This window comes from Lissotriton vulgaris, chromosome 4_1, assembly GCF_964263255.1.
Source record: "Lissotriton vulgaris chromosome 4_1, aLisVul1.2, whole genome shotgun sequence".
NCBI classification, from domain to species: domain Eukaryota; kingdom Metazoa; phylum Chordata; class Amphibia; order Caudata; family Salamandridae; genus Lissotriton; species Lissotriton vulgaris.
The window spans coordinates 1,389,021,324-1,389,044,940 of record NC_141691.1 but is presented as its reverse complement, the minus strand read 5'-3'; the positions used below and the strand labels follow the sequence as shown (position 1 = coordinate 1,389,044,940).

Below are 23,617 nucleotides of genomic sequence, written 5' to 3'. Positions count from 1 at the left end.
AGCAAAAGGTAAGTAAGGGGCAGCTTCCAAGCCCTTTTTGTAAACAATAGTGTCTCGCAAGCAAAAGCGGAAACAGTAGTCCATGGCCCAAGAAGGCTCAACCCTAAAAAGTAATAAAACACAACCTAATTAATAGCTGACACCTTGCAGTTGCATTTGAGTAAAAGCTCAACAAGCAATTGCAACACAATAAAAGCCTTTATTAGAAAAAATATTTCAACCACAACCCTGGGGAACAAAGATTAATATAACCTCTACTATCTGGATATGGATGTGTGGCTTAGAAGGAAAAAAAACGACCTGCCAAGGAAGCACAAAATGTGCTGGCAATTAGTTTTCTGACTGTATTTACTATAAACAATGCAATGAACTGGAAGATATCCAAAAACCCATGGTACCTAGGTGTTCGTCACTGATATCCTAAGGTTGTTTGGAGGAGTCAATGACTCTCATCCCAAGGATAATAAACAGAATCAAACCTGGACTGCTGCCCACCAGGACACATTCAGGCCATCAGTTGCTCACTGGGGTTTTCACATTACCATACATTCCCAATGCCAAGATCTCAGGGGTACCGCTACCAAAGCTTGGTTGGTATTAGACCCAATTTCTTCCTAAGACAAAAAAAGGAAAACATCTAAAAATTGGAACATCTGCCCCACAACAAATGCATGGCAAACAACCTAAACACAAAACACTTTTATATCTTCAGAATGCGATTTACAACCCCCACTACCTGAATGACTATTTTACACCAAGCTTTCACAGACTGCCTAAAATACAACACACTCTCTTGGCAACCCCCACGTAAGAGCTACATCAGCCAGGGACTAATTTTAACTTCTCACTCTTTCGCTCAGTGACAATTTACAATTGATTTGTTCCTTTACGCTCTCCTTCCAGAAATGCAAAACATGCACAGACAGACTGACAGACATTCTAACAAAATAAATACATAGTTAAAGGTCCTTGAGACCCTCACGGGTGAGTAGCCGCACTAAATAAACTCCTGATTGATCGAAGCACAGAAACACAAGACCCAACTCATCTTTAACAAGCATTTTCAATGCAGTAGGTCAACCCAGATTGTAGAACAGTGTCTCACTTTGCCCGTAGTAGTTGGTTGCCACAATTTGGTAGACCAATGTTGTAACACAAATTTGTGCCTGCACTGCCCAAGACGATAGCACCAGTCAGCCATCTTGAAATGGTATTTTCTACACTTCCAAAATGGCTGTCATGTTTGTAAATACAACATCTTAGCTATCTAGTAAGTATAGAACTTAGAGAAACAGATGGCTGACACACTGAGCATTTTAACAGTAAGTGTTTCAACTTCATAAACGGAATACTGTCTCACTTCGCCTGAGCTTCCTCAGCACTATTGGAGAAACAGCTCGAGCTGAAAATGTAGTAACAACTTTCAGTACATGCATTGGTTTATCAGTCTACTACAAACTCAGACTGATTTACTAGAAGGCATTCAACGTGTTCTGCATATCATCCGCTTCAATGAGCAGAATGATAACTTGAAAGTCCAAAACAAATTCAAGAAAGGACCAGCAAAAAAATACATGGGAACAGGCAAGTGGATTGGTTATGTTGAAAGAAGTCTAGAATCACTATAACGAAAAGATTGAGACTGAGGGGGGGGAAAGGAGGTATAACAGGAAGAAATGATAAAGAAAAAGAAACCTAGGAAATAAGACAATAAAAGTAAAAAAAGAGGAAATGTTTCAGATGCAAACAAATGCATGAAAGAGAATAATAGGAATGTCATGTAAACAATGAAGAGAAAGGCAGGTGGGGAGACAAAGGGAAGAGAAAAGAGAATTTACGATCTTATGTGAGAGAAGTACAAGCACAGATTAAAGGTTTACAATAGACGTACTCAGTTCTTAGTCATACTTTTGGTTAGGTGTTCCACTGTTTATTCATTTAATATTCTTATCAAGAAAATACTCCATAAAGGAAGCCCATCAGGAAAATAAACAGTTCAAAACTAATTTTTCAGCCCACTTCCAGTTCTTCTCAGAACACCTTTCTGACCAATCAAAACTGGAAAAAAGTAGTGTGTGGCCATCTATTTCCTGAAGGTGTTGAAACAGCATTCTGGACAAACAGGAAGCAACAACAACATTCACAACAACCTGACGCTTCAGTGTTTTACCTTTCACTTCCAGGTGTAGTGATTCTGTAAAATCTGTGCCTTAGGTGATGCTTGTCTCCATGATAGCATACTGTGCAAAGATCATAATTCGTACATTCTGCACATTTCCATCGGATGCCTATGATGGGCTGCTGACGGCAAGTGTCACACATTGTTCCATCGTGTTTGATACCTAAAAAAAGAAGAGGAAGACATGCAATTTTGATTCAAGAACCACTTCAGTATTCAGGCAAGCATTTACTTTGTATCTAGCCACTCCCAAAGCTAAAGAATATTAAAGGAAAATTATATGATTAAGTCACCAGGTAACAACACAACACTATGACTGCAAACACTCAGGTACAGTTACTTTGTTCTACCAATGGGTAGGGTGCAAGCTAGAAATAGACACCATCATGGGCATGGTCTTATGTGTCAACAGGAAAAATGGTGAATGGGAGGGGAAAAGTAGAAACACTGGCATTAAAAAAATAAATAAAAAGTACCTAAACCACACGCATAAAGCGAGAGACACTAATTAAGGAGATTTAATCTGTGCTTGGTTCATTAACCAGAGTTTACACGTTAACATTTTCTAATATTTGTCTAAGAACGAATGCCACCCTACTTAAAGCCCAGAGCGTGTTCTCGAAGGCTGCACATAGTTCACAGATTTCTTATCAATACTTTTATTTTGACACCACATATTTAGAAATACTTTCACCTCATCCCTACACTTGAACGGAACACAGATTTAAGTATATGTTTATTTCTGCTAAATTTATTTCAGTGTTTATTTTGCCATCAATAGCTGGTTGAATATAATGGGAAGTGTAAACTACTTACCTGTTCACTGACTGCCAACAGGAATGTTATCATAGCAAGTTGGCAAACGGAGGTTTAAATTGTAAGAAATTTCAATAAATACGAGCATTTAGCAGTAACAATAAAGACAAGCATTGGAAATGCAATAGGTCTCGCATTAGAAAAGTTGGAGTTATTGGTATTGTAAATGACATATGTTATTTATTTGTTGGTTTTTAAAATTGCTAAATTGATAGCTTTGTCATTTACAATGCCAATAGTTATAACTTTTGCGAATGTGACACCTATAGCATTTGGAATGCAACATATTTTGTATTTACGTGACTTAGATGGCAGCTCTTGTCGTTAGGCCACATCTCTAGAGAGCAGGAGAGTGCAGCAGGGGAGAGAAGCACAGCAATGCAATAGGTCTTGCATTAGGAAAGTTTGAGCTATTGGTATTGTAAAGGACACATTTTTTATTTACGTGCTTGTTTTGAAAATAGCGAATTAATAGCTTTGTTATTTACAATGCCAATAGTTTTATCTTTTGCAAATGTGACACCTATTGTAACACAATATGTGTTGTGAGGGTGAGTGAGGGTGAGGGTGAGGGGTTGAGGGTGAGGTGTTGAGGGTGAGTGAGGGTGAGGTGTTGAGGGTGAGGTGTTGAGGGTGAGGTGTTGAGGGTGAGGTGTTGAGGGTGAGTGAGGCTGAGTGAGGGTGAGGGGTTAAGGGGGAGGGGTCGAGGGTGAGGGGTTGAGGGTGAGGGAGGGTGAGGGGTTGAGGGTGAGGGAGGGTGTGTGAGGGTGAGGTGTTGAGGGTGAGTGAGGGTGAGGGGGTTGAGGGTGAGTGAGGGTGAGGGGTTGAGGGTGAGTGAGGGTGAGTGAGGGTGAGGGTGACTGAGGGTGAGTGAGGGTGAGGGTGACTGAGGGTGAGGGATTGAGGGTGAGAGATTGAGGGTGAGGGATTGAGGGTGAGAGATTGAGGGTGAGGGATTGAGGGTGAGAGATTGAGGGTGAGAGATTGAGGGTGAGTGAGGATGAGGGGTTGGGGGTTGAGGGTGAGTGAGGGTGAGTGAGGGTGAGTGAGGGTGAGTGAGGGTGAGTGAGGGTGAGTGAGGTTGAGGGTGAGTGAGGGTGAGTGAGGGTGAGTGAGGGTGAGTGAGGGTGAGTGAGGGTGAGTGAGGGTGAGTGAGGGTGAGTGAGGGTGAGCGAGGGTGAGTGAGGGTGAGTGAGGGTGAGTGAGGGTGAGTGAGGGTGAGTGAGGGTGAGTGAGGGTGAGTGAGGGTGAGTGAGTGAGGGCGAGTGAGGGCGAGTGAGGGCGAGTGAGGGTGAGTGAGGGTGAGTGAGTGAGGGTGAGTGACGGTGAGTGAGGGTGAGTGAGGGTGAGTGAGGGTGAGTGAGGGTGAGTGAGGGTGAGTGAGGGTGAGTGAGGGTGAGTGAGGGTGAGTGAGGGTGAGTGAGGGTGAGTGAGGGTGTGGGTGAGGGGTTGAGGGTGAGTGAGGGTGAGTGAGGGTGAGGTATTGAGGGTGAGGGGTTGAGGTTGGGTGAGGGTGAGTGAGGGTGAGGTATTGAGGGTGAGGGGTTGAGGTTGAGTGAGGGTGAGGGTGAGGGTGAGGGGTTGAGGGTGAGGGTGAGGGTGAGGGATTGAGGGTGAGTGAGGGTGAGGGGTTGAGGGTGAGTGAGGGTGAGGGTGAGGGTGAGTGAGGATGAGGGGTTGAGGGTGGGTGAGGGTGAGTGAGGTTGAGGGTGAGTGAGGGTGAGTGAGGGTGAGTGAGTGAGGGTGGGTGAGGGTGAGTGAGTGAGGGTGGGTGAGGGGTTGAGGGTGAGTGAGGGTGAGGGGTTGAGGGTGAGTGAGGGTGAGGGGTTGAGGGTGAGTGAGGGTGAGTTAGGGTGAGGGGTTGAGGGTGGGTGAGGGTGAGTGAGGGTGAGGGGTTGAGGGTGAGTGAGGATGAGTGAGAGTGAGGGTGAGTGAGGGGTTGAGGGTGAGTGAGGGTGAGGGTGAGTGAGGGTGAGTGGTTGAGGGTGAGTGAGGGTGAGGGTGAGTGAGGGAGGGTGAGGGAGGGTGAGGGTGAGTGAGGGTGAGGGTGAGGTGTTGAGGGTGAGTGAGGGTGAGGGGTTGAGGGTGAGTGAGGGTGAGTGGTTGAGGGTGAGTGAGGGTGAGTGAGGGTATGTATGTATGTATGTTGAGTTTGAGGGTGAGTGAGGGTGAGGGGTTGAGGGTGAGTGAGGGTGAGGGGTTGAGGGTGAGGGTGGGTGAGCGTGAGGGTGAGGGTGGGGGTGAGTGAGGTGTTGAGGGTGAGGAGTTGAGGGTGAGTGAGGGTGAGGGGTTGAGGGTGAGTGAGGGTGAGGGGTTGAGGGTGAGTGAGGGTGAGGGTGAGGGGTTGAGGGTGAGTGAGGGTGAGTGAGGGTGAGGGTGAGGTTTTGAGGGTGAGTGAGGGTGAGTGAGGGTGGGTGAGGGTGAGGGGTTGAGGGTGAGTGAGGGTGAGGTGTTGAGGGTGAGGGTGAGTGAGGGTGAGTGAGGGTGAGTGAGGGTGAGTGAGGGTGAGTGAGGGTGAGTGAGGGTGAGTGAGGGTGAGTGAGGGTGAGGTGTTGAGGGTGAGTGAGGGTGGGTGAGGGTGAGTGAGGGTGAGTGAGGGTGAGTGAGGGTGAGTGAGGGTGAGTGAGGGTGAGTGAGGGTGAGGGGTTGAGGGTGAGTGAGGGTGAGGGTGAGGGTGAGGGGTTGAGGGTGAGGGGCTGAGGGTGAGTGAGGGTGAGGGGTTGAGGGTGAGTGAGGGTGAGTGAGGGTGAGTGAGGGTGAGAGGTTGAGGGTGAGTGAGGGTGAGGGGTTGAGGGTGGGTGAGGGGTTGAGGGTGAGTGAGGGTGAGGGTGGGTGAGCGTGAGGGAGGGGTTGAGGGTGAGGTGTTGAGGGTGAGTGAGGGTGAGGGTGAGGGGTTGAGGGTGAGTGAGGGTGAGGTGTTGAGGGTGAGTGAGGGTGAGGGTGAGGTGTTGAGGGTGAGTGAGGGTGGGTGAGTGAGGGTGAGTGAGGGTGAGTGGTTGAGGGTGAGTGAGGGTGAGGGGTTGAGGGTGAGGGGCTGAGGGTGAGTGAGGGTGAGGGGTTGAGGGTGAGTGAGGGTGAGGGGTTGAGGGTGAGTGAGGGTGAGAGGTTGAGGGTGAGGGGTTGAGGGTGATAGAGGATGAGTGAGAGTGAGGGTGAGTGAGGGGTTGAGGGTGAGGGGTTGAGGGTGAGTGAGGGTGAGGGGTTGAGGGTGAGTGAGGGTGAGGGGTTGAGGGTGAGGGTGGGTGAGCGTGAGGGTGAGGGTGGGGGTGAGTGAGGTGTTGAGGGTGAGGAGTTGAGGGTGAGTGAGGGTGAGGGGTTGAGGGTGAGTGAGGGTGAGGGGTTGAGGGTGAGTGAGGGTGAGGGGTTGAGGGTGAGTGAGGGTGAGGGGTTGAGGGTGAGTGAGGGTGGGTGAGGGTGAGGGGTTGAGGGTGAGTGTGAGGGTGAGTGTGAGGGTGAGGGGTTGAGGGTGAGGGGCTGAGAGTGAGTGAGGGTGAGGGGTTGAGGGTGAGTGAGGGTGAGTGAGGGTGAGGGGTTGAGGGTGAGTGAGGGTGAGGGGTTGAGGGTGAGTGAGGGTGAGGGGTTGAGGGTGAGTGAGGGTGAGGTGTTGAGGGTGAGGGTGGGTGAGCGTGAGGGTGAGCGTGAGGGTGAGTGAGGTGTTGAGGGTGAGGAGTTGAGGGTGAGTGAGGTGTTGAGGGTGAGGAGTTGAGGGTGAGTGAGGGTGAGGGGTTGAGGGTGAGTGAGGGTGAGGGTGAGGGGTTGAGGGTGAGTGAGGGTGAGGGGTTGAGGGTGAGTGAGGGTGAGGGGTTGAGGGTGAGTGAGGGTGAGGGTGGGTGCGCGTGAGGGAGGGGTTGAGGGTGAGGTGTTGAGGGTAAGTGAGGGTGTGGGTGAGGGGTTGAGGGTGAGGGGTTGAGGGTGAGGGGTTGAGGGTGAGGGGTTGAGGGTGAGTGAGGGTGAGTGAGGGTGGGTGAGGGTGAGGGGTTGAGGGTGAGGAGTTGAGGGTGAGTGAGGGTGAGGGGTTGAGGGTGAGTGAGGGTGAGGGTGAGGGGTTGAGGGTGAGTGAGGGTGAGGGGTTGAGGGTGAGTGAGGGTGAGGGGTTGAGGGTGAGTGAGGGTGAGGGTGGGTGAGCGTGAGGGAGGGGTTGAGGGTGAGGTGTTGAGGGTAAGTGAGGGTGTGGGTGAGGGGTTGAGGGTGAGGGGTTGAGGGTGAGTGAGGGTGAGTGAGGGTGGGTGAGGGTGAGGGGTTGAGGGTGAGTGAGGGTGAGGTGTTGAGGGTGAGTGAGGGTGAGGTGTTGAGGGTGAGTGAGGGTGAGGTGTTGAGGGTGAGTGAGGGTGAGTGAGGGTGAGTGAGGGTGAGTGAGGGTGAGTGAGGGTGAGTGAGGGTGAGTGAGGGTGAGGTGTTGAGGGTGAGTGAGGGTGGGTGAGGGTGAGTGAGGGTGGGTGAGGGTGAGTGAGGGTGAGTGAGGGTGAGGTGTTGAGGGTGAGTGAGGGTGGGTGAGTGAGGGTGAGTGAGGGTGAGGGGTTGAGGGTGGGTGAGGGTGAGGGTGAGGGTGAGTGAGGGTGGGGGGTTGAGGGTGAGGGGCTGAGGGTGAGTGAGGGTGAGGGGGTGAGGGGTTGAGGGTGAGAGAGGGTGAGGGGTTGAGGGTGAGTGAGGGTGAGAGGTTGAGGGTGATAGAGGATGAGTGAGAGTGAGGGTGAGTGAGGGGTTGAGGGTGAGGGGTTGAGGGTGAGTGAGGGTGAGGGGTTGAGGGTGAGTGAGGGTGAGGGGTTGAGGGTGAGTGAGGGTGAGGGGTTGAGGGTGAGGGTGGGTGAGGGGTTGAGGGTGAGGGTGGGGGTGAGTGAGGTGTTGAGGGTGAGGAGTTGAGGGTGAGTGAGGGTGAGGGGTTGAGGGTGAGGGGTTGAGGGTGAGTGAGGGTGAGGGGTTGAGGGTGAGTGAGGGTGAGGTGTTGAGGGTGAGTGAGGGTGAGGTGTTGAGGGTGAGTGAGGGTGAGGTGTTGAGGGTGAGTGAGGGTGAGGGTGGGTGAGCGTGAGGGAGGGGTTGAGGGTGAGGTGTTGAGGGTGAGTGAGGGTGTGGGTGAGGGGTTGAGGGTGAGTGAGGGTGAGGGGTTGAGGGTGAGTGAGGGTGTGACCATATCCATTCCAGACACTGATAATTAATTGGCGACAAAAGTTATTATTTGACGTGGCATATCTTAATTGCTAGGTTTTTTAATTACTAGTTGATGTTTAATTTTTGTAATCATTTTTTTAAGTATGCACCTCTTAAAAAATAAATAAAAATATTGCTTGTTATGTATTTCCATTTGTAGACCTAGAATAGTTATGGTGCATTGTATGTAGCTTTAAAAAATAAAAATGTAGACTGCTCAATGTATTTCCGTGAATAGATGCAGGTTGCCTCTTTCTGTCAAATAATATCCCTTGTTCAACTTACTATAGTGGCGCGGCATACTATGAAGCAGAGGAGGACTGACTGTCAGAGCCTTGCTCTTTCCTCTCTTGCCAACAGGGCTACTCCAGAATAAGACCACGAAAACCATAATTTGTGAAACATGGCCATTTGACTCGCAGCCCGGTCAGTGGAGGGGCTCCGCTTTCTGATCCGTAGAGGCTGATGCGCAGTCACTTTCTTGAAGAGGAAATGGGGAATAAAAACTTTACTTTTGCAGTGATGTCGATGAACCTGGCTTGATGTCACACTGCTGCATTGTGCTGATTTTCTAAGTAAAACAAGCATTAGAAATGCAATAGGTCTCGCAGCATTAGAGTTAGTGCTTTTAGAATTGTTTATGGGTTTTTTTTGTAAATCTTTAGCATGAGGTTGAGGGTGAGTGAGGGGTTGAGGGTGAGTGAGGGTGAGGCTGAGGGGTTGAGGGTGAGGGTGAGTGAGGGTGAGGCTGAGGGGTTGAGGGTGAGGGTGAGTGAGGGGTTGAGGGTGAGGGGTTGAGGGTGAGTGAGGGTGAGGGGGTGAGGGGTTGAGGGTGAGTGAGGGTGAGTGAGGGTGAGGGGTTGAGGGTGAGTGAGGGTGAGGGGTTGAGGGTGAGTGAGGGTGAGGGGTTGAGGGTGAGTGAGGGTGAGTGAGGGTGAGTGAGGGTGAGGGGTTGAGGGTGGGTGAGGGTGAGTGAGGGTGAGGGTGAGTGAGGGTGAGGGTGAGTGAGAGTGAGCGGGTGGGTGAGAGTGAGTGGGTCGGTGAGAGTGAGCGGGTCGGTGAGAGTGAGCGAGTGGGTGAGAGTGAGTGGGTGGGTGAGAGTGAGTGCGTGGGTGAGAGTGAGTGCGTGGGTGAGAGTGAGGGGGTGGGTGAGAGTGGGTGGGTGAGAGTGGGTGGGTGAGAGTGGGTGGGTGAGAGTGAGTGGGTGGGTGGGTGAGAGTGAGTGGGTGGGTGGGTGAGAGTGAGGGGGTGGGTGAGAGTGAGGGGGTGGGTGAGAGTGAGGGGGTGGGTGAGAGTGAGGGGGTGAGAGTGAGGGGGTGAGAGTGAGGGGGTGAGAGTGAGTGGGTGAGAGTGAGTGGGTGAGAGTGAGTGGGTGAGAGTGAGTGGGTGAGAGTGAGTGGGTGAGAGTGAGTGGGTGAGAGTGGGTGGGTGAGAGTGGGTGGGTGAGAGTGGGTGGGTGAGAGTGGGTGGGTGGAGTGGGTGGGTGGGTGAGAGTGAGTGGGTGGGTGGGTGGGAGTTTCTGACTAATAAATGAAATGATGCAGCCAGAGATATCGTGGTCCATAACAAAACAGACAAATATAGAATAAAAATGCTGGTGACACAGGTAAATTACACCTAAAAAAGGAGAAATAAAACACTTAATGTTTTAAAGATCATGTGGTCTTAGATGAGATTCATTAAGAGGAAGCCAGCTCTACAAAGATGACGGAAAGGAGAAAAAATGATCAACTGTACAGCAGGATCTAGGAACCACAAGCTTACACCCGCTGCGCTGGTGGAATGGCAGGCAAATGTGGGTCAGAGGAGGGGGTGCATTCCCATTATTGCACCAAAGAAAAACCGGAAGCTCGAATACAATACCTAGCAATGGGCAGACCTAGTTAATGTGAGGGTTCCAACAACATGGTATGCTATCTGAAGATGTTGGAAGAAAGAGTTTGGTAGTACCAAATGAAATGCACTGTGATAGCTGAGATATGACCGCATTGTTGCTGTAAATGACACACTTGTTACTTTTGAGGCTCAGACAGAGTCCTATACAGAGAAGTATGGTATCCCAAGCAGAGAGATTGCCGCTTGCTTTAGAACAGAAAGAATGGATCCTATACAATGGGATCGATAAGGGCGTTGTTAAATACCAGCGGGCAGCTCTTTATGGATCCTACCTGGATAAAAATCAGTGGGTGGGAAATCATATTTCTTTGAAAATAAAAACGACAGAAAGCGGACCACTACCCAAGAGACCATTTTTTTTTTTTAACAAGGCCAGGACCTCAATCCTTGAACGTGAAAACGTGAAAGCTTTATGTTATCCACATGTGTAGGACTATCGCTTTAAAATGGGAAGAAACGTGATCATAACTCCAATGTGGTATGAAAGGAAAGTTCCTTCAGAATCGGGATTTTTTTTACTTCTGGGTCAGAGCACAGAGAGTGATTACAGTCAATTCATAGGGCCGCTTTAACAGCTAAATGCTTAGTTTCAGAAAAGGGTTTTAACTCTCAGCTAAGAGAATTTAAGGTCAAGCTGCTAATTGCAGCTCATTAGGTTCCTGCTTGCATCGTATATCTTTAATTATTGTACATTTCAGAATTTTCAGCGGGAATGGATTCACTCCCATAGCTGCCATTCAGGGTAGACTCGCATTGTGTGTGGCCCTCCTTTACCTGCCGCTTGTCACTGCTCTATGGCCCATTGGCAATGATGACATTTAGTTTAATACCGCACATCCCCTGTTCACCACTACAGTGCCCTAAGGGCCTGGTGTACATGAGGTACAATTCTGAAATAAATTATGATTATTTTCTAGAAATAAGTTTTGGATAACTCTCTATTAAAGTACATTGTGTCCTAGGCAAGAATTGGGAACATATCTTCAAGGAGTGTGGCACAGTGTACTCATGAGGTGCTTGGATTGAGTGGAATAATGGAAGCAAATAAGCCAGGGGGCCTAAATTAAAGGGGTAGGGGGGGCACCTAGAGTGTGGAGTCCAACATGCAGGGGGCCCTGGGGGTAGCCGAGCAACATGGGGGAGGGGGGGGTCCAGTGGGAAGCCAGCCAGGATTGGAGGTTGAGGAAGGGGGTTAAGCCCCGGAGTAGACATTTGAGCCACACTGAGGGATGGATGGAAGGCATGGAGACGACGAACACCGGGGTGGACAAGCAACAGGAGGAGGGAAGAAGAGGGGAGCCAGAGTGTTTCCAAGCACCAGGGAGCAGCCCACCAATCAGGGGTCAGGCATAGGTGGACAGTCGGAGACAGCTGGCAATATGGCAGCCAGGGCACGCACTGGGTGGAGCCATGGGGTGGGGGTGAACAATTTAGAAGAGCGGTGGTTGCAAGCGTGCAAGTAAAGGCAAGAGTTGAGGAGAATGTGTGGAGAGCAAGAGTGAGGATGCCAAGGGAAAGGGAAGTTTCAAGGAAAGAAGGAAAGAAAAAAAGAAATGGGAAGAGAAAAGAGAAAAGAGGATTAGCATAAAGAGAACAGATAAAGGAGCGATATGAGGAGGGAGGCTGCAATAGGGCGGAGTGCACTCTTTGTGCTCGTGTTGAATTCCTTACCGCTCCAGGGCACAAACACTCCCAACCGTAGGTCGCTATGAAAGCCCAATGGTCTCTGCAAACTGAACTGCGCTTCCCAGTGGACTGGACTAGATAGTGCTTGCCTTAACTCAGAGGTTGAAACGACAGTCTTAATAAGATGCTGCTTATTTGTTTCAATTTAATAATAATATAAAAAAACATTAATGTTTGATGACTAGTTCTTTGAATAGAGCTGTTCCGTAAGTAAAATTTTCTTTCTAAAGAATGCTGTGTATTTAATGTTGCACTGTGATCTATTTTAAGGCCTGGCCTAGAGAGAACTTTAGATGTCTCACTAGTCCCATATCAAAGAAAGATATACATCAACAAGGAAGAGAGGGGAGGGGGAGGAGAAATGCGACACGGCGGGAGGGGACGGGCAGGGGAGGGGGCGGTAACCTAGTGAACTTAAAGTTTAGAACCACATCCCGATCAAGTTGAGACTGATCCCCTGTCTAAAAAAAAAACCGTTTTACTACACCATTTGAATTTTTTTTAAATAAACCATTTTTAAACACATTTTTCTAAATACGCCGTTGTTTTCAAGAAAAACAATTTTTCACTTTTTTTGTAAGCCTTTCCCAACAACCTTTTTTAACATTGGCTCATTTTCATGATACAGCATTTTTTCACAAGAAATGGACCATAGAAGCTACCATACTGTCATTAGAAAAAATGCTGATCACATATTAACCAGGAAGTGCTGTCTTTTGAGATTATAGACAGGCACATGTAAGTCATTTTGGAAAGTTCTCGTTCTAGTCTCCGGCGCTTTCCCAGTGTTTAGCGCATTTTTCGGATTAGCAAGCAAGTTAAAAGACGGGCTACGAATGCTCACAATACGTTCCTGAGAGCCACAAGAAGGTAATACCCGGTTGCGAGTGCAGCCTCCAGCATGTAAGTAAGATGACGGCAAGTCTTAAAAACAGCCGCCCATTGATAACAAAAGTTTAGCTAACCTACTAAGAGACGGGAAACTTTCAACCCATGATTTTTACCCCGCAGTGTCTGATCGGGCTACGAATGCTCACAATACGTTCCTGAGAGCCACAAGAAGGTAATACCCGGTTGCGAGTGCAGCCTCCAGCATGTAAGTAAGATGACGGCAAGTCTTAAAAACAGCCGCCCATTGATAACAAAAGTTTAGCTAACCTACTAAGAGACGGGAAACTTTCAACCCATGATTTTTACCCCGCAGTGTCTGATCACAGGCGCCCTCACCTTCCGTGCCAGCTCATGGGGGTATTTCTTCATTGAGCCTATGTTTGCATACAGAATCACCAGAAGACGCAAGGAAGAGAGGGGAGGGGGAGGAGAAATGCGACACGGCGGGAGGGGGCGGGCAGGGGAGGGGGCGGAGAGGGGAGAGGTGCGACACGGCAGGAAGACGAAAGGAAGAGAGGGGAGGGGGAGGAGAAATGCGACACGGCGGGAGGGGGCGGAGGGGTAAACAAAGACGGACGTGCACGCGCCCGTGACTTTTAAGGTCAATGCGCATGCGCATAAGCTCAATGCGCATGCGCATTGACCTTAAATTTATCGTGCACTGCAAGGAATCGCCACGATTCCTTGCAGTGTGGATAAAGAGTGGATAACTCGCAATAGTCTCGCTTTGCTCGATGCGCATGCGCATCGACAACAGGCGAGACCTAAACATGCATAGTGAGGAGCACTAATACGGGTTTGAGATGGTGGAAGAGCTGCTTATCTCTTATGGAGATAGATTATCTGGGGGGAGGAAGGGCTCCTAATGGGAAGTGTAGACGGGGAGAAATTGAGAAAAAAAAGCTGAGCAGGGAGGGTTTTATTGCGGCTATCTGTTTGCCAGAGGGGAGGAGAAATGCAGGCCTGAGGCAGAGCACACGCTGAGAAGCTTGTGGGAGGGGGGCTGGGCTGCCTTTGATCTGGTAATGCGAGGCAGGCAGGCAGGGGGCTGGTGGCATTGTGCACGCGCTTTTTAGGGCTTGCGCTTGCGCAATGACCTAAAAAGCACATGCACTTGAAGAAATCGCCAGTGGTGGATCAACACTGGATAAGCCGTAATAGAGCTTCGCCAGCGATGCGCAGAAGCGCATCAGCAGGCGAGCCCTAAAAAACATTTAAGTGAGGATACAGCAGCAACAGATGTCACAGGGAATTGAAGATTATCATTTGATGCATTAACAAAAAGCCAGGTGAAGAGAGGCGAGAGACTACTAGACCAGTTGTTTGACTCCTAATGTTCCGGGAGATACACTCTTTATATGTGCCAATCCGAGAAATTGCGAAAGAATTTAATTTACAGATCTCTGTACCTTAACACAACATTTGCAAAGGAAGTACAGATGCTGGGCAATTCGCTGCAGATGTATGGCAAGCAAACTTCAGCACGCAGAGTTAGAGCTTACAAGAAACCTATACAACAAATCAGCAACCAAATATATTTTTGCCATTTTAATCGGTTTGTGTGCCACCCTCCGCAATCGAGGAACTCCAAAGAGATGGATTTTTAAGAGGATGTGTTTATTTAGGACACACACAGATTACAATATGATGCATGTATATGAGACTTGAGAATGTGGTTGTAACTGCAGACTTTTCATAATGACAAATAGCCACTGTAGACCCTTCACAAATGGCAACCGAATAGGATCGGGATTAGAAGAGGTGTTCCACATCTTATTTTAAATGGAGCAGGGAGAATAATGAAATTAGAAAAGAAGGATCACATCAGAGGGCAGATGAAGGAACATTTTCATCATATCTCAAAGGACCAAAACTTAAGATCTAAAACAAAATGCATAAACATTAATTGTGAAACAGGGACTGTGACTTTGGAACTTTTGAGACCCCTTACTGTACACAAGACTCCTGTTCAGTATTAAAACAGGACTATTAACTGTAGCAACCTGACTGTCACATACAGTATTGAAACATGATCCTTCGATGTCAAACCACTGAACCCCACTGTAAAAAGATTACAGAAAGCATTGCAGGACTCAATAGTGACAATATATCAATTCCATAACCATGCTGGAGAATTATAAGCAATTAAAAATCTTCAAGCACTCTGCTGATGAAAAGCTAATTTTATCACTCCACGCAAATACAAAAAAAAAAAAATGGAACCCTTGCTAATAACACTCCTCTGAAAAACGTTAATAAGCTCTGATGGCGAAGGATCCAAAGTGCACCCCCACTCACACGATTAATCAACAAATTCCGCTGTAGCATATTTCCGTTACTGCTATGGGTGGCCAAATATTTTGGACTTACATGGCATGTGGCATGTTCTTACTCTCGCCCACTCAATACATACTTTATGGGAGGGGTTGCGGAAAGAAAACTACAACTTTCCATCACATCCACTAGAAGAATATAAAAATCCTTCCTTTGAGATTTCTAGTTTACTTTGCCACTTCATTGCCGTTTTATCTAAATCATCCGGGAGCTTATCCAGCAATGAACCGGCAATAAAACGGCAATGAAGTGGCAAAGTAAACTAGAAATCTCAAAGGAAGGATTTTTATATTCCTATCAGCTAGCCCAAACCATTCTTATTTCCATCAAACTCCAAACACAATTTTACAAAACCTGCTTTTTTCTCTACTATACACCCGATAAGAACTCAAAATGGGGAACCTGCAAGGGGATATGCTGCCCGAGATGTAATTTATTTAAAGCAGATTCCTTTCATATCTTTGCCTCTTGTCCAGTGTTAACACCTTTGACACAAGATATAGAGAGGTTCTTAACCTCAGTTCTTCGCAGAAATGTTACTTTGTCTCATGAAGCAATAGTACTTGGGGCGGAAGATCCAGACAACCTTGAGAGTGGCCACGACTTTATATTCATTGCTATGGCAGTCCTGCGGCTATGCCTAGCCTCGGCTTGGCTTGACCCGCTACCACCCTCCTTTCATCAGTGGTTAGCCAGGCTTTTAGCTGTGTATAATATCAAGATAGCTATATATAGGCGAAAAGGCAGATCGCGACGTAAAAGGGGTATGAAAATCTTGGCTCCTCTTACACAATGGCGAGACGCACAAAACTAATTATTATCGATGCTGTTAAGTCATGTATGTTACTGCTTTTGTTGTTTTCCGTGATGCTGGGAATATATTTTGTACATTTTCTATAATGACTATGTATGTATGACAAGAACAATGTAAAGCACGTGATGTTAATGTGTAGAAGGTTTACCTGTCCGGGGGAGGAGGGGGGAATAAATATGTTAAAAAACAATAAAAACATTTTTTTTTTAAAAAAACATCCACTAGAAGAAAGGCATGACTCACCCAACATGGGTCTAATGAACTATGTCAAAAATATGAGGAAACTGTAGTCCAGGAGAGATCCATGGTGGACAGAGATTCTGGGAGGAAGAGTTTATCATCTTTTAATACCTAGATAACTCGTACTTCAGGATAGATTATATGCAGATGTCAAAAGCAAGACTTTGCCACTTCTAGCCAACCACATCAGATAATATAAATGTCAATAGGCCATGCTTCCCTGGTCAGCCTCTGCTGCAACTGTCAACTTAGAAGCAGAGAAATCAGTCAAATGTGCAATTAGAGGTACTACTACGACTGGCATCCCTGCACAATAAAATAAGCAATGGCAACGTTAATAGGTCTTACCTTTCGAAGGCAATAGCCTTATTTGCCAATGCTAGCTGCTGGTACAGAAAAACATCAGCAAAAACAAACAAAAAACCAAAATGGCCAGCCACAGCATGATGATGTATGAGTCCAAGTGTCATCTCCCCATGCTTCATCATACTTCAACATGCATTTGGGTGCTCATGTTGAAGTTCTAAATTAAAAGATGAAAAGTGCAAACAAGCATTTGCAATGCAATAGGTCTCCCATTAGGAAGGTTTGAGCTATTGGTCTTGTAAATGACAATTTTTTTTATTTATGTGTTGGTTTTGAAAATAGCGAAATTAATAGCATTGTCATTTACAATGCCAATAGTTATAACTTTCGCAAATGTGACACCTATAGCATTTGTAAAGCAACATGTTTTGTATTTACGTGACCTAGATGTATTGATATTACAAATAACAATGGCTTTTAATTTTTTCAAGTAATTAATACTTAAATAAAAGTGATTGTAATTTATAATGGCAATAGGTTAAACTTTTGTAAATAACTTTGGTGAAGATTATGTTCAGTGTATTTTATTGTGACGAAAATCCAAGAAAAGTGAAATATTAACATCTTTTTGTGACATTTGTAATAAAGCTTGAAACATTGAGAGAACATACTTGAACCAGTTGTTGTTGAATGGTTGCACAGACTGATGCTGAGATGGCGACGAGTGATGCTGTGGTAGTGCATAGTGATGTTGTGGAGGCCACGAGTGATGTTGTGGAGGCCCCGAGTGATGTTGTGGAGGCCCAGAGTGATGTTGTGGAGGCCCAGAGTGATGTTGTGGAGGCCCAGAGTGATGTTGTGGAGGCCCCGAGTGATGTTGTGGAGGCCCAGAGTGATGTTGTGGAGGCCCAGAGTGATGTTGTGGAGGCCCAGAGTGATGTTGTGGAGGCCCAGAGTGATGTTGTGGAGGCCCAGAGTGATGTTGTGGAGGCCCCGAGTGATGTTGTGGAGGCCCAGAGTGATGTTGTGGAGGCCCAGAGTGATGTTGTGGAGGCCCAGAGTGATGTTGTGGAGGCCCAGAGTGATGTTGTGGAGGCCCAGAGTGATGTTGTGGAGGCCCAGAGTGATGTTGTGGAGGCCCCGAGTGTTGCTGTGGCGAGTGATGCTGTGGAGGCCCCGAGTGATGCTGTGGATACCCCGAGTGATGCTGTGGAGGCCCCGAGTGATGCTGTGGAGGCCCAGAGTGATGTTGTGGAGGCCCCGAGTGATGTTGTGGAGGCCCAGAGTGATGTTGTGGAGGCCCAGAGTGATGTTGTGGAGGCCCAGAGTGATGTTGTGGAGGCCCCGAGTGATGTTGTGGAGGCCCCGAGTGATGTTGTGGAGGCCCCGAGTGATGTTGTGGAGGCCCCGAGTGTTGCTGTGGCGAGTGATGCTGTGGAGGCCCCGAGTGATGCTGTGGAGGCCCCGAGTGATGCTGTGGAGGCCCCGAGTGATGCTGTGGAGGCCCAGAGTGATGTTGTGGAGGCCCCGAGTGATGTTGTGGAGGCCCCGAGTGATGTTGTGGAGGCCCAGAGTGATGTTGTGGAGGCCCAGAGTGATGTTGTGGAGGCCCAGAGTGATGTTGTGGAGGCCCCGAGTGATGTTGTGGAGGCCCCGAGTGATGTTGTGGAGGCCCCGAGTGATGTTGTGGAGGCCCCGAGTGTTGCTGTGGCGAGTGATGCTGTGGAGGCCCCGAGTGATGCTGTGGAGGCCCCGAGTGATGCTGTGGAGGCCCCGAGTGATGCTGTGGAGGCCCCGAGTGATGCTGTGGAGGCCCCGAGTGATGCTGTGGAGGCCCCGAGTGATGCTGTGGAGGCCCCGAGTGATGCTGTGGAGGCCCCGAGTGATGCTGTGGAGGCCCCGAGTGATGCTGTGGAGGCCCCGAGTGATGCTGTGGAGGCCCCGAGTGATGCGGTGGAGGCCCCGAGTGATGCGGTGGAGGCCCCGAGTGATGCGGTGGAGGCCCCGAGTGATGCGGTGGAGGCCCCGAGTGATGCGGTGGAGGCCCCGAGTGATGCGGTGGAGGCCCCGAGTGATGCGGTGGAGGCCCCGAGTGATGCGGTGGAGGCCCCGAGTGATGCGGTGGAGGCCCCGAGTGATGCGGTGGAGGCCCCGAGTGATGCGGTGGAGGCCCCGAGTGATGCGGTGGAGGCCCCGATTGATGCGGTGGAGGCCCCGAGTGATGCTGTGGAGGCCCCGAGTGATGCTGTGGAGGCCCCGAGTGATGCTGTGGAGGCCCCGAGTGATGCTGTGGAGGCCCCGAGTGATGCTGTGGAGGCCACGAGTGATGCTGTGGAGGCCACGAGTGATGCGGTGGAGGCCACGAGTGATGCGGTGGAGGCCACGAGTGATGCGGTGGAGGCCACGAGTGATGCAGTGGAGGCCACGAGTGATGCAGTGGAGGCCACGAGTGATGCGGTGGAGGCCCCGATTGATGCGGTGGAGGCCACGATTGATGCGGTGGAGGCCCCGAGCGATGCGGTGGAGGCCCCGAGCGATGCGGTGGAGGCCCCGAGCGATGCGGTGGAGGCCCCGAGCGATGCGGTGGAGGCCCCGAGCGATGCGGTGGAGGCCCCGAGCGATGCGGCGGAGGCCCCGAGCGATGCGGCGGAGGCCCCGAGCGATGCGGCGGAGGCCCCGAGCGATGCAGCGGAGGCCCCGAGCGATGCAGCGGGGGCCCCGAGTGATGCGGCGGAGGCCCCGAGTGATGCGGTGGAGGCCCCGAGTGATGCGGTGGAGGCCCCGAGTGATGCGGTGGAGGCCCTGAGTGATGCGGTGGAGGCCCTGAGTGATGCGGTGGAGGCCCTGAGTGATGCTATGGTGGTGCTAAGTGATGCTGTGGTGGCGCCGTTGTGCCGAGTGGTGCTCTGGTGGTGCCGAGTGATGCTATGGTGGTGCTGAGTGGTGCTGTGGTTGCGCTGAGTGGTGCTGTGGTTGCGCTGAGTGGTGCTGTGGTAGCGCCGTTGTGCCGAGTGGTGCTCTGGTGGTGTTGAGTGATGCTGTGGTGGTGCTGAGTGATGCTGTGGTGGTGCTGAGTGATGCTGTGGTGGTGCCGAGTGGTGCTGTGGTGGTGCCGAGTGATGCTGTGGTGGTGCCGAGTGGTGCTGTGGTGGTGCTGAGTGGTGCTGTGGTGGTGCTGTGGTGGTGCTGAGTGGTGCTGTGGTGGTGCTGTGGTGGTGCTGTGGTGGTGCTGAGTGGTGCTGTGGTAGTGCTGAGTGGTGCTGTGGTGGTGCTGTGGTGGTGCTGTGGTGGTGCTGTGGTGGTGCTGTGGTGGTGCTGTGGTGGTGTTGCGTTATGCTGTGGTGGTGCTGTGTGATGCTGTGGTGGTGCTGAGTGATGCTGTGGTGGTGCTGAGTGATGCTGTGGTGGTGCTGAGTGATAATGTGGTGGTGCTGAGTGGTGCTGTGGTGGTGCTGAGTGGTGCTGAGTGATGCTGGGGTGGTGCTGAGTGAGCTGGGGTGGCGCTGAGTGGTGCTGAGTGGTGCTGGGGTGGGGGTGGTGGTGGTGGTGCTGAGTGGTGCTGGGGTGGTGCTGGGGTGGCGCTGAGTGGTGCTGGGGTGGCGCTGAGTGATGCGGGGTGGCGCTGAGTGATGCTGGGGTGGCGCTGAGTGATGCTGGGGTGGCGCTGAGTGATGCTGGGGTGGCGCTGAGTGATGCTGGGGTGGCGCTGAGTGGTGCTGGGGTGGCGCTGAGTGGTGCTGGGGTGGCGCTGAGTGGTGCTGGGGTGGCGCTGAGTGGTGCTGGGGTGGCGCTGAGTGGTGCTGGGGTGGCGCTGAGTGGTGCTGGGGTGGCGCTGAGTGGTGCTGGGGTGGCGCTGAGTGGTGCTGGGGTGGCGCTGAGTGGTGCTGAGTGGTGCTGTGGTGGTGCTGAGTGTTGATAGTGAAGTGGCGTCTGTTAGGGTGGCGGCTTGGAGTGTGTCAGTGTGGTCACAGTTTGTACTTGTGAACGTTTCTACTTTGTACATTGCTGCCAGCTTTGGCAGTGGATTGCAAATTAGAGCTAACAAGGGGAGAACAAGGAAACAATCATATAAATAATAACAAATAAACGCCTACATAATTTTAGCTTGAAGCATTTAGGCGGATTTACAAAGTCTACATTTTAGAAAGTGTGCCTTCATGTGAAGCCAGTGTAGGCTAAATGTGACCGGATACTAAACAAGAACAAGATTTGTGCAAACCAGTTATTATAAGAAGTGCACACCTGCAACTAGCACACCACTTAAAATAAAATAAGGCATTGAAAAACTGCTGTGCCGCAATTGAACACCTGGAGACCATTTCAAATAAGCAGTTGTTGGAATCTTACAATGCGCTTTATCCCATATATTTTTAACAAGGAGATGCAAAGAAAATTCCAGATTTCAACATCCTCCAACATTACTTCTCATGAAGGCATGAAATATAAACGTACTAAAAAAGGCTGCATCCGCTTTTACTGCTTCTTGCTCATAGTTGCACAGACAGCAACTCATGGGACTGTTGGCTCAAGTTACCCCAATAACAGCCTCATTGAAAAGGCTCCCCGTACATAAATGTCACAATGAGATGAGCCAGGACAAGCACTTTCATTTCAACATACATTTCCCAGAAGGCGGCTTAAAGCAGAGAAAGGAAACATGTCAGCCTCTTATGTGCGAGCCGAAATTAACATATTTGGTGAAAGGAAGAAATAAATTGGTTGGGGGAGGGAGATTAAGCAATTCAACTCGACAACTATTTTCAGACAGTTTGAGAAAACGTATGCCAATGAACTTCCTTCTCAGAACCACCCAACTCCTTCACTTCAACACCCCCCCCCACACACACACACACACACACACACATACACACATACACATACACACACACACACACACAACAGCTGACATAATATCGGGTTAATGGCTGGGCAAATGAAACAGAAAGTTAGAAACGGATGTAAGGACTGCCCAATAAAAGATTTAGGTGTGTAATTCAATATCTAATGACCACATTCAACAGTAAAAATAAATACGGAGCCTTTTAAACACATTTGCTAGTAGATGGATGGGTCTCTATCAATGGATGGGAATGGCTGTATTTGCTTTGTGTTCACTGCAACACACACCTCTCGTGCCCACCTGCACACATCTACGTTCAGTGAGCCCCCACAGAAACAGATTCAAGCAGCTATCACGTCAATGAGAGATAGCAAACAAAACACGGAATACAAATGAGATGGGAGTGAAACAAGATAAACACCAAGCACGGCGTCAGTGTCGGCATTGCTGGGGGGGGGGGGCAGGGATTAAATAAACAAGCTCTCGGCATTGCTGTGAGGGTGGGTGAGCGGGGAGGCAGCAGCCTTTGATGTGCAAGCGAGTGGGAGGGAACGAAAATATGGGGTGTGAATGAGAAGTGAGGCCAAGCGCGCGCTGGGGAAGCGTCGCGCTTGAGTACCTCACATGCATTGGGGACAATCCTCGCTGGTTTCAAGAGTTTGTTTCGCCTACATTAGATCTCAACATCTGCAATGCGCAAGCGCATTGGCAGAGGTCGAGACCTAAAAAGTGCACTACAGAGGCAGGTGGGACCTAAAAGCATAGTCCTCCAAAAAAAATAAGACAAAAATGCCAAACAAACATGACCGAGATAGGCAACAAAGCAACAGAAGAGCTGGGGGGCAATTGAGAGGATGTGTGCAAATTAAGGACACCAAGTGGTGGGGAGCTCTGGTGAACATGGAGAGAGGTGGGGGCAGATGAGAAGGGCAACACAAAGGGAAAAACAGCAAAAAAGCACAGGCACTCCTATCGAGTCTGAAAGAAAAAGTAATATACGTTTCCTGAATGTCATCAATGGAAGGATACAATTAATCTGCTCAAACTCTGCGAAATAACTATGTTCCAGGGGAGGGCCAGACACTGGAAGAGAACGGAAAGCCATTGACTAAGAAGCAAGTAAGTAAGATAGACAAGAAAGGCTTTCAATAATCGGCTACAGGGTGACCCCATGCCAACTACTGGTATTTTACCAATATTTGAACAGACTCCTAAAGCTAGCTGTAGGGAAGACATGTATGTATGTATGTATCGCATACTTCTATAGCGCAGACTATCACCCAGAGGGCATCCTGGCGCTTTGACTCTCGTAGACCATTACGCAATCACAAATTTACACTGCCCTGGGAAAGAGATGGGTCTTCAAACCTTTTTTAAAGAAAGAATGCTCATTTAAACTCCTCAAAGACAGAGAAAGCGAGTTCCATAGTCTGGCGGCAGTATAACCAAAGGAACGGCCACCCATCCGTAGCCTCTGGATTCTAGGGACTACCACCAGGCATGCCGAAGAGGAGCGCAAAGGTCTGGCAGTGGAGTACCATGAAAAAAGCTCTTGTAGCAAAACCGGCCCCTGACCATGAAGGACTTTGAAGACTAAACAAGATGCTTTAAAACAGATGCGCTGCTGGACAGGCAGCCAGTGAAGATCTTTGAGCGGCAGGGAGGAGGAAGCTGAGCGCAACCGATAGAGGGCAAGCTTAGCTGCCATATTCTATATGCGCTGTAGCTTACTGATCAAGGTGCCAGGTGCGCCCAGAAGCAGTGGGTTGCAGTAATCTAGCCTGCTAAGGATAATACCAGGCACTACCTCCAGTGTAGCCTGTGCCGGGAGCATAGGAAGGATCTTACGCAAAGTAAGGAGTAGCATCATACATGTGGCGACTGTCTTATTAACAAAAACGTCCAGTTGTAGATTAGGGCCGAACAGGACACCCAAGTTGCGAGCGAAGTCCGCCGCCGCACCGTACCCAAGGAAGATGTTGGCCAGAAATCCGCTGGCAGAGGGCGCGGTCCAATGAGCAGTACAGCACCTCCGTCTTCGACCCATTAAACTGGAGCAAATTATCTTGCAACCAATCCGCAGTAGCTGTCATACAATGATGGAAAGTCTCCTTAGACACAGCATCTTTTCCTTCAAAGGAGAAGATGAGCTGTGTATCACCGGCATAGTTAATTGCCGAGATACCGAAGGATTTGACCAATCTGATCAGGGGACGAAGTATAAATTGAATAGAATGGGGCTGATTGCCGACCCCTGGGGCACACCTTGCCCTACTCTTCTAATGCTAGATCTAAAAGGCGGCAACGCCACCACTTGGTGCCTGTTGTGAAGGTAGGAAACCAGACATTCCCGCGCCAGCCCAGCTACCCCAATCTCTTCCAGTCTGCTGATAAGTGTGGCGTGGCTGACCGCGTCGAACGCGGCCGACATGTCGAGCAGTACTAGAAAGGCTGCCCGACCAGTGTTGAC

At 49.6% G+C, this 23,617-nt stretch overlaps 1 protein-coding gene across 2 annotated transcripts in view; it reads right to left on the bottom strand.

The window, feature by feature from the left end:
• Positions 1–23,617, bottom strand: part of MIB1 (MIB E3 ubiquitin protein ligase 1) — a 346,522-nt gene that overhangs the window by 265,636 nt on the left and 57,269 nt on the right. For both annotated transcript variants that reach the window (XM_086965634.1, XM_086965633.1), the window contains exon 2: positions 2,171–2,342. In XM_086965634.1, coding sequence (XP_086821760.1) covers positions 2,171–2,342 — 172 coding nt within the window. The remainder of the gene's footprint in view (positions 1–2,170; positions 2,343–23,617) is intronic.